Here is a 10,878-nt window from a genome sequence, read left to right as displayed (position 1 = left end):
GCGAATTCTTGGGCTTTTATTTTGAAGTGGAACACGCTGGGGTTCCGGTAAAGTCCCGGCTTCCTGCTGCGGAATTGACGCGGTTAACGCGAGAATGGATCGTCCGAAGGGAGGTGGGCGGGGTCTCCGCTGTACGTTTTCAAAAGCTCGCCGCGGAGTCAACCAATGACAGCAAGTCAAGTCAATTTTATTTTTAAAGCCCCATACTGACAAACCACAGTTTTCCTCAGAGGGCTTTACAGCAGACAGCATCCCTCTGACCTTACACCCTCACGGGGCCTAAGACCCCCCCCCCCCCACAAAAAATGGAAGAAACCCCAGGAAGAGGGGCTGAGGAGGGATCCCTCCTCCAGGACGGACAGACGCGCAAAACATGTCGCAAATAACAATTAAATTACAATAATGACAAAAAAGCAGCGTGTAGTTTCTGGCAGCTGCTTTAACCTGAAGCTTTCTCTAACTGCGAGATTCATATAGTAACGACATAGATTCATGAAGTAACGACATAGATTCATATAGTTTCTCATTTCCTGTGGTTTCACTTTACTGCGGCTCCACACACCCACTGAAGGACAGCTGTGTGTCTTTGAAGTGGGGCTGTGTGAGACACTGATGGACGGTCTGTACAGCTGCTGGTTGGCGGCGCTCCCGGTTTGCAGAAACACACGGGGCGCGCGGCCCACCAAAAAATCAATATCAATCTCTAAGAGTACGCTGTATTTAGAGTATTTTCACCGCTTCATCGCGCCCTAGCGAAGCTTTTTCCTTTGGCACTAATTTTTTTTTCATCCGCCGCCGGTGATGCTGCTGGTGTCTGCTGTCTGACCACAGACTGTAAATAAAGATTTAAAGATGAAATGAATGAAGGTAAAGATTCTTTATATTCAGTCTGTCTGACCTGCAGCTGGATTCAAACACGCAGGAAATCAGACTGTTACATCTGATGTTTCACTGTAAAGCAGCTCTCAACTCACTTTATTTCATTTGACTGAGACCTGCATTTAGTTTGTAACAAGATTTAACAACAACGACGACGACAACGACGACAACGACGACGACGACAACAACAACAACAACAACAACAAACAACAACAACAAACAACAACAACAACAACAGCAGCAGTTCCTCACAGCACCAATAACAGTGTCACGTCCCGCTTCACAGAGACGTGTAGACGCAGAACAGAAGTTTCTTCTCCTGCAGCTGCTGGAGCTTCTGCTAAAGTGTCCACATCTGGACACTTATAGAGGACATTAACCCATTACTGCACAGACAAAGACATGGACCTGCGGCAGACAGTGGAGGACAAACACCTGCTGAGACACCATGACAATGAGAGCGGAGCGGACACCAGCGGAGACATGGGCAGAGACACCCATGGAGACACCAACGGAGACACCGGCGGCGACACTGGCACAGAACGAGAGCCGAGCCGAGCGCACAGTGGCCGCGGAGACACAAGGCAGAACATGAAGAAAGGGCGCTAAGCTAATTATTGTGATGTTGTTTTATTTAGTTTTTTTTTAACGAGAACAGCGGCGGCCCTCCAGCGTGTGGCGCTCTGAACTCTGAGCCTCAGTCTTCTCGCTGCGCTTGCGCGAAGCGTTGGAGCCGCATAAAAAACATAATAAAGAACAACGTAAATTTGACTTGTTATTTTGTTTTCGTTTCCTTGTTTATTTGATTTTTCCTTTCAGGCAAATAATGAGAAAACATGTCTACTTTCCATATTTGATTTACACGGAAAAACAAATTCTCGCTCGTTTTTTAGTTTTCCAGGCGGAACTGAATAACTGAATGAACGGATGATACACTTATTTACAATTTTATGTTTTAGTAACTTTTACATATTTTTGCTTCTCTGAACCATTATGTTGCAATGTTTGGATATACTGAACTTTTTTTGTCAATGGAGACTGGAAAAAAAACTTTACTGTGATGGAGGAGACGATGTGGACACTTTCACTCTGCAGGTCAACAAAGAAACAAAAACACCTAAATGACTCAAATGAGACTTTTAATGCTCAAAAATGCGCCTGACAAGCTGGAAAATCCACATGATCACTGTCAAGAAAAAAGGAAACGTTTCCTGTGAAGTTACACAAAAATATCTTTAAATATCGGAGACTTTACGATAGTAAGTGCTTTTAAACTGAAGGCACAAAAGCTTCAGACTCATTTTCTTAGAGAATTTGACACCCGGCTGACAGGTGCTGTTACTGTAATTCATCCTGCAGGAAGTGATGTGATTAATGTCAGGAGAGCGGCAGAGCTGCACCGTCCTCTTCTTCAGTGGTGTCAGCGGTTCAGGCGTTGAGGAACTTGGCGTGGTGTTTGATGTGGTCGCTCATGAAGGAGTAGATGAAGAAGTAGCTGTGGTCGTAGCCTAGCCCTGCGGCACCAAACACAACATTAATCAGACCCATGTCGCAGTTTCAGCGTGTTTATCTTTGGTTCCTAAATGATCTCTGAATCAAACATTTTTTTAATGGGATCTTTACAACATCTGAAACATAAAGTCAGTTATTAGAAAATTAATCGACACGTTCTCCGGTTCTTTGTTTTTTTTTAGTTTAGTGAAGCACAACATACTGTATTATTGACAGTCGTAGAAACATCCTAAAAACCGAGAAACACCCAAATCCTAAAAAACGTCCTAAAATCCCAAATATGTCCTAAAGTCCTAGAAACATCCTAAAATGGTAGAGACATTTCAAAATCAGAGAAATGTCCTTAAATCCTACAAACGTCCTAATAATCAAGAAATGTCCTAAAACCCTTAAAGTCTGAGAAACGACCTAAAATCTTAAAAATGTCCTAAAATCAGAGAAAATCCTAGAAATGTGTCCTTAATTCCGACAAATATCTTAATATCCAAGAAAGGTCCTAAAATTGGAGATGTATACTAAAATTCCAGTAACGTCCTAAAACCCGACAAACGTCCTACAGTCGTGGGGTCCTAAAGCCCTCATCTTAACACGCTCTGGCTCCTGTGGTACCACAGCGAGGGTCTGAGGTCCCGGTTTGGGATCAGATGTGGACAGTGAGCGGCGCTGCGTGAGTGTCAGAGCGAGAGCGGAGGAACTGACCGGCTGCAGTCTGAAGACGACGGGGATCTTCTTCTTGGAGCAGACGGCGATCAGGTTGTCGGGCAGCAGCTGGCTGGCTGACAGGAACTGATCGTCACGGCCCTGATCGATCAGGATGTCCAGCTGAGGGCCGGAGTACGCCGCCGCCAGCACGGTGGCATCGTACGCCTGAGAGAGACACAGAGGAGTGCTGAGGACAGGAAGCTGCTGACCTTTAACCCTTTGAAACCCGGGCTAACTGGCTGATCCTCTCAAAAACACAGGAGGAAGGCAATGAGAGAAAAAAGGGTGTGCCGAGTGTGAAGGGTGTGCAGGGTGTGCAGAGTGTGCAGGGTGTGAAGGGTGTGCAGAGTGTGAAGGGTGTGAAGGCTGTGCAGAGTGTGAAGGGGTGTGCAGAGTGTGAAGGGTGTGAAGGTTGTGCAGAGTGTGAAGGGTGTGAAGGCTGTGCAGAGTGTGAAGGGTGTGCAGGGTGTGAAGGGTGTGAAGGCTGTGCAGAGTGTGAAGGGTGTGCAGGGTGTGAAGGGTGTGAAGGGTGTGCAGAGTGTGAAGGGTGTGAAGGGTGTGAAGGCTGTGCAGAGTGTGCAGAGTGTGAAGGGTGTGAAGGGTGTGCAGAGTGTGAAGGGTGTGAAGGGTGTGCAGAGTGTGAAGGGTGTGCAGAGTGTGAAGGGTGTGAAGGGTGTGAAGGGTGTGAAGGCTGTGCAGAGTGTGAAGGGTGTGAAGGGTGTGCAGAGTGTGAAGGGTGTGAAGGTTGTGCAGAGTGTGAAGGGTGTGAAGGGTGTGAAGGTGTGCAGAGTGTGAAGGGTGTGCAGGGTGTGCAGAGTGTGAAGCGTGTGCAGGGTGTGAAGGCTGTGCAGGGTGTGAAGGGTGTGCAGAGTGTGAAGGGTGTGCAGAGTGTGAAGGGTGTGAAGGTTGTGCAGAGTGTGAAGGGTGTGAAGGGTGTGCAGAGTGTGAAGGGTGTGAAGGCTGTGCAGAGTGTGAAGGGTGTGAAGGGTTGTGCAGAGTGTGAAGGGTGTGAAGGCTGTGCAGAGTGTGAAGGGTGTGCAGAGTGTGAAGGGTGTGCAGGTGTGAAGTGTGAAGGGTGTGCAAGTGTGCAGGGTGTGCAGGGTGTGAAGGGTGTGAAGGTGTGCAAGTGTGAAGGGTGTGCAGAGTGTGAAGGGTGTGCAGAGTGTGAAGGGTGTGCAGAGTGTGAAGGGTGTGCAGAGTGTGAAGGGTGTGCAGGGTGTGCAGAGCTCTGACCTCCCAGGTGGACCTGTCGGAGCCCAGGTATCCTGAGAAGGCCTTCTGTCCCCAGGGACACTGCATCGGGTTACAGATGGGAGCGAACGCAGAAACAGCCTGCAGGAGGAGAAACCAGATCCAGAATCAGATCCAGAATCGTCGGTTCACATACAAAGAGTCTGACTCCGGTTTGTACAGACACACAGAACAATTTACAGAAAGACAGAAAGTGGCGATGTCTTCGTCCTCTCTGAGGTCGTACATACAGGGTGTCCACTCACTGTCATGGACACAATCTCAAAACGACTTTTCAAGGACCCCGATTTTTTTTTCTTAGCCGGGATTTTTTAAACATATACAATTCAAACTCTTTTCAAATATAATTTCAACTTTCCACCTGATGTACACGAGCACCAATTTGAAAAATCCAACAGTAACTTATGTCATACAGGTTCTGTCTATTATAAATGGTGTCATTTCGGCGATTTTAAAAAAAAAAGTTCTATAAAAATTGCCAAAAAAAAAAAGAAAACGAAAGAAAGAAATCACACAAAACCCTTTAAAGAAAATATGCCTCCCAAACTTGTTTACTTAGAAACACACAAAAATAAAATGAAGAAAACAAAAAAATCTATAATAAAAGCAGCCAAATAAATAAATAAAAGACAAGTCAAACTTTTTTTGGTTTTATTTAGAAAAAATGCCTTCAAAGCCGCGGGCACGTGTTCTTTACAAATCAGCTGTAAAATAAATACAAATTCTAACCATTTAAAGTTGCTAAAAGTGCTTTAAAAATGATGTGACGTGCCTTCGTGGTCAGACATGAAGAGAGAGACGAAACGTGGAAAGAAAACTAAAGGAAAATTCGTGATAAGTAATTATTAAAAAACAACCAAAACGTCAGACATCAAAACAGAAATAAAGCTACGTTACGTCACCAGCTACAGAAAATAAATTCTCCGTTACGTCATATTAATCTAATTTAATTTATTACACAAAACACATTTCCATGATTTTTCAAACCTTTCAATGATTTTTTACAAGTTTCATGTCTTTTCCAGGCCTGGAAAATAAAACTGTGAAAGTTTTCCAGGTTTTCCATGACCGCGGGAACCCTGTACACACTGTATACTACACTCTGCCCCACTCTACTTCACTGATGTGCAGTACCTTGTATTTCCCAGGGTTCTTCAGGGCACAGATGAGCGCCCCGTGTCCGCCCATGGAGTGACCGCTGATGGACACGCGGTCCGGGTCGGTGGGGAAGTTAGCGTCGACCAGTTTGGGGAGCTGAGAGAGACGGAGATCACACAGAGCATCATTAGCTCTGAGTCTGATTAAAAAGGGAAGTTTTTGCACAGATGGAAATCTTTGTAGCTATTCTATGATTTCAGCTAAAAACTGCAATTGTTTTTTTGTGTGATATAAATCCAACGCACCTCCTCGGTGATGTACGAGTACATGCGGTAGTTGGTCTTCCAGGGATCCTGCGTGGCGTCGACGTAGAAACCAGCTCCGGTGCCGAAATCCCAGTTCTCATCCTCCCCCTCGATGTTGCAGCCGCCTGATGCAGGACGGGACACGGTCACCGTGGATTTATACCGCAAGTCTTGATCCAGATTTGTTGCCTGCTGATTAGCAGCTGATTTTTTTTTTTTTTTTTTACATCTACCCTTAAAAGAGACCCAAATTTGATATCTGCGTTTGCACCCCCCTAACCTTTGCTCGAAACGCGGCTGTTTCCACTCCTGCTGTTATGACCTCTGACCTCTTCGTACTTTGAGCTCTTTATTTTCCGCCGGCACTGGAGCCGAGAGCGTTTCAAACCGCGCTCTCACGCTGTGACTGACATGTCCTCAGAAATTTGTTCGTTTTGACATGAATTCAAAAAATAAATAACACCAGAAAATGCTCCCATGAACTTTTATTAAATGACATTTATTGAAGACGTCACACGTGGAGGTAATTTAATAACCGTTCATGGGATCATCCTCTCGTGTGCAGACTTTATGTATTTTTGGAATCTGTCTTGGCTTTGTCCAGCACCGACTCATCCCGACTCTATGAGGTTCACGCTGCTAAAACAGAACCCGCTCCATGTTGGTCAGTAAGAAGTATTTATATTTTTAAAAGGAAATTTATGACAAATGTTTTTAATTTGGCTTCAAATTTGGATAAATGTCATAGCCTTTGTTTTTTTTGTTTAAATAATTGTTGTGTTTATGTTTAAATTCCTGAAATTTATTTAGTTTTTCATTCAATTGATTTTAATTTACTGATTTTTAGTATTTTTATTCATTTATCAATGTAATTTTTAGTCTTGCAAAATGTTAATTGTTGTTTATTTTTGTTTTTCTTTCTTTGTTGTCTGCAGCATGAGTTGCATTGTAAGTAATGACCAGGAAGCATGTGTAGAATAAAAAAAACTCACACTGCTAATTCTGCAGCATCAATTTCAACCTTACCTTTTGTTAAACATACAACACGTGTTACAGGAGATCTGTGTCAACTGATTCTACAAAGAGGTCAGTGAGGAGAATCAGCGTTCAAAATGTGACATTTGAGCCAAAATAAACAGAGCTCATGTTAAAGGTGTGTGTGTGTGTGTGTGTGTGTGTGTGTGTGTGTGTGTGTGTTTTCATACGTGGGCTGGTGTCCGGAGCGACGATGATGATGCCGTGCTCCGCAGCAGGGATCTGACTGCCGGCTTTGGTGATGAAGTTTTGCTCCGTGCACGTCAGACCTGCAGAGAAATGATTTCAAAAAGCACAGAAAACAGTCAAAATTGAGCAGAAATTATCTTTTTTTTAAATTTAATTTAATTTTTTAAATTTTTTTTTTAAGTTTTGCTTTATTTTATTTAATGATCTATCATTATTATTATTATATCATTATCATTCTCATTATTACTAGTATGATCATTGTCACTGTTATTTTCTACTGTCTCTTTGCCGCTGGTGTTTGGCTCCCCCTGCTGGCTGTACTGGTGTTTGCATTTGTGGATATAATTAATCACACCTGAATGAAATTTGTGGCACCTCACACAAAATCCTCCAAACACTTACTAACAAAATGAACAAATAACAATAACTGAAAACAACGTTCATCTGGGAAATGCCAATAAATCTGATGCTGAAAATAGTCCCAATAAAGTCTCTATTTTCCTTCTGTTTCTTTGATAAAAACTACAGAGAGCAGCTGTTTGGGGAAATTACAGATGTTTATAAAAAAAAGTAAGTAATGAAAGTATTGGGAGATAAACATTATGATTTTTTCTTCTTCATGAGTAGCATTTGTTAAAAAATATAAAATACAGAATAAATGAGTTCTGATCGTTTCTTCTTTGTCCGTGGAATTTGTTAACAACAACAGCAGAAAAAGCCTAAAATCAGCCTTTGAGGGTGAAATCTAAGCTTGTGTGCTGAGAGTCACCGCACCAGTAGAGCTTCATCTCTTTAAATAAAATAAAATAAAGTAAAATAAAATAAAATAATTTCCCTCATTGATCAGCAGTCAGTCGTGCCGTCACTCACCAGACAGCCAGTACATGACGGGACACTTGTCGGTGTCGGCTTTGGGAGGCAGGTAGACGGCAAACTTCATCTTACACTTGAGCTCGGTGCTGCACGGAGGAAACGCACACACACACACACACACACACACGCGCGCGCACACACACACACACACACACACACACACACACACACACACACACGCACACACACGCACACACATCCATAACTTCACTGATGTTTTGTGTGTGTTCAGAATCGATATGGATCAATAATTCAGTCTGTTTGAAGGCTCAGCTCAGATCTCACCTCTCGTGTTCGAAAACCTTCTGGAAGCCGCCTGCGCACTTGTTGGAGGACACTTGTGTGAGAGCCATCTCCGACCTGCAGACGGAGCGGAGGGATTAACACAGAGCGTCCGTCGTAAGCTGGAAAATCATCAATAACTTAGAAATGTAATGAGATTTATAGATTCTTTGTCTCATCAGGGTTCCCACACATTTTTACCAATGAATTAAAAAACCTTTCCAGAATATTTTAACCCATTTCTTGCAAAGCAGCTTCAAAATTTTATCCCTTAAGGACTGTTTGGTGCATTTTACGCGCTTTTCATTCTTAATTTTTTTGTGGTAATTGTGTGTGTGTTCATGCATATGGCATACATTTTAGCAGGATTGTGTATTTGAGTGTAATCAGTGAATTTCCAGCTCAGCTCCTACAATAAGTCTAAAATACACTGTGGAAATTAAATAGTTACATTGTTACAATTGTTGCAAATCACTGCATTACCCCAGGCTGTGATAATAAAAAACTAAACTAAAATAAATACAAATATTTAAAGCTTGTGCTGGCAAGGTTCCTTTAACATTTAAAGGGTTAAAATTCTGAAAGCTAATGAATATTTGATATTTTTGTTTAGGACTGATGTTGGTTAAAAACAAAAAACTAAATAAAATGAAAATCATATTAATGTATAATATTTTTATGGCCTGATTTTGAGCATTTGACACAGCGCAAAAAATTAATAATAAATAAAAATCAATGTTGCTGCTAAACAATGACATATCCTGGGCTGCGATAATAATTAAAAAATCTGACTTTGCATATAGTACATTGAAAATAATCTATTTTTCCCATCTAAAACCACAGTGGCATCATGAAAAAATGGCATTAAAAGGGTTCAAATTCTGAAAATTAATGAATATTTATCATATTAATATATAATTTTTAAAGCTTGATTTTGAAAAGCACATTTTGTGTGAGAGTGATATGAGTGTGAGTATCATTAAAGCGGGCAATAAGGGGTTAAGTGTTTAACCAAAAAGTCTCCCTCTTCATTCCTTTAAGACTTTTTACATCGTATAATAAAAACCCTAACTGTGTAATACCTTACACTGTAAAACTGTGGTATTCTCTGAGACAGTATTTATACTTTGAAAATGTCCGTTTACAACTCTCTCTCAGCAAACATCAGTTTTAACCACTTTGAGATAAATGTCACCTGACAGCGACATACATGTGTGTTATCTCAGGAGCAAAGGTGAAGCAACGCAGAGAGAAATTTTAACAAAAAGCACCACACATATGGATGTGCATCTGTCCTGTGGGAACAACACACAATACTGACATTAAACACTGCTCTTATTAAACCAGACCAAATAAAGGCAAATAAATATAGTATCACAGTTTACTGTGTAAAATTGGTGATCTTATCGCTTCAATAGTTGGATAAATAAATAAATAAATTTAAAAAATATATATTTTATGTGAGTTATTAAGGCAAATTTAAACGTTTGATTTAGGTAATAACATTTGCTGTGACTTTACAACACCAGTGTGATTAAAATAACTAATTCTGCATATATTTAAAACACCATGCAAAAACGAAATAGACTCCAGTAAAGTCCGCAGGTGACAGCCTGCAGACAATATTTCCGTTTATTTAAATCAGCAGCTGGCAGCGACCTCTGACAAGCAAATACAAAAACGTCTGTTCATTCAAACAAACATCGTTTTGCAAAGTCCATCATTAATATGCCGAATTGTCCAAAACATCTTTCAGAATGAAAGACAATCTATCAACATAACGTTAACTATTTTAATATTTAATTTTAAAGCAAAGAAAAATAAAAATCATCATATTTTGAATAGACTTTGGTGTAGAGTCGGTGGGAGTGCATGCAGAGATTAGCACGTTAGCTCGTGCATTAGTTGTTATTTCAGAGTTTCTGCTTGAAATTATAACGCTTTACAAGTTGATACAAAGTAAATGTACAAACTAAAAGTATAATTATCAGGTACAGACCTTACTGAATCGCAGTTTTTGGTTGAAGTTGGGCTGAACTGGTTTGCTAACTTCCCGCCGGTGGAGTCCAGAGCGTGCAGAGTCCAACAGCGTCAGGGTGAACGTGGTGACGTCACCGATCCGCCCCCTCCACGTTGTACGTCAGAGACGTATCGCGCACGTTCAGACGCTAGATGGCAGAAAAATACAGTTTAAAAAAAATAAAAATAAAAATAAAAATAAAATAAAAAGCGAAAAACGGCACAATTTCTGTTATTCAAAATGTGTTCATTTTTGCAGGGTAATGTTATAATTTGTAACCAAAGGTGGAAGAGGTACTCAAATCTGTTACTGAAACAAAAGTAGTGATACCACAGTTTAGAAATACTCTGTTTTAAGTAAAAGTCCTGCATTCAAGTACCAAAAAATTGCCAAAAAGCACTCATTATGCCGAATAGCCAATTTAATAATAGTAATAGCAATAATAATAACTTAATAACTTTGGACTTTTTTGATAAGCAAGCAGCAAAATAAATCACTATGTAAAAATAAATACACACATGTTCATCCAAACAAACAAGTAGATGTAAACTTTAGTCAGATTTAAAAAGTTATAGAGGAGTGCAGTTTTAGCATTTTCATATATGCCAATGACGACATGCATATGTATGTCAAAGATTCAGAAGTCCTCCGGCCCAGTGGACATGCATCACTTCCTGAGTATAATGTGTCTGAGCGCAGGATTTTTACTCCTGAAAGAATTTTTCCAGGAGC

General features: G+C 41.1%; 1 protein-coding gene across 1 annotated transcript; it reads right to left on the bottom strand.

Moving 5' to 3' along the window:
- Nucleotides 1–2,001: 2,001 nt before the first annotated feature.
- esd (esterase D/formylglutathione hydrolase) lies at nt 2,002–10,146 on the bottom strand. The gene is made up of 9 exons (XM_042494930.1): nt 10,126–10,146; nt 8,130–8,204; nt 7,842–7,930; nt 6,953–7,051; nt 5,748–5,872; nt 5,479–5,598; nt 4,327–4,425; nt 3,091–3,258; nt 2,002–2,388 (listed from the first exon to the last, which is right to left on the bottom strand). Exons 2-9 carry the CDS (start codon nt 8,195–8,197, stop codon nt 2,308–2,310), a joined length of 849 nt encoding a protein of 282 aa, XP_042350864.1. The 5' UTR covers nt 8,198–8,204; nt 10,126–10,146; the 3' UTR covers nt 2,002–2,307.
- Between the last annotated feature and the right edge of the window lie 732 nt (nt 10,147–10,878).

The sequence above is a fragment of the Plectropomus leopardus genome, chromosome 10, assembly GCF_008729295.1.
Source record: "Plectropomus leopardus isolate mb chromosome 10, YSFRI_Pleo_2.0, whole genome shotgun sequence".
Taxonomy (NCBI): domain Eukaryota; kingdom Metazoa; phylum Chordata; class Actinopteri; order Perciformes; family Serranidae; genus Plectropomus; species Plectropomus leopardus.
The sequence above is the reverse complement of the archived record's forward strand: the minus strand, read 5'-3'. Positions and strand labels throughout refer to the sequence as shown.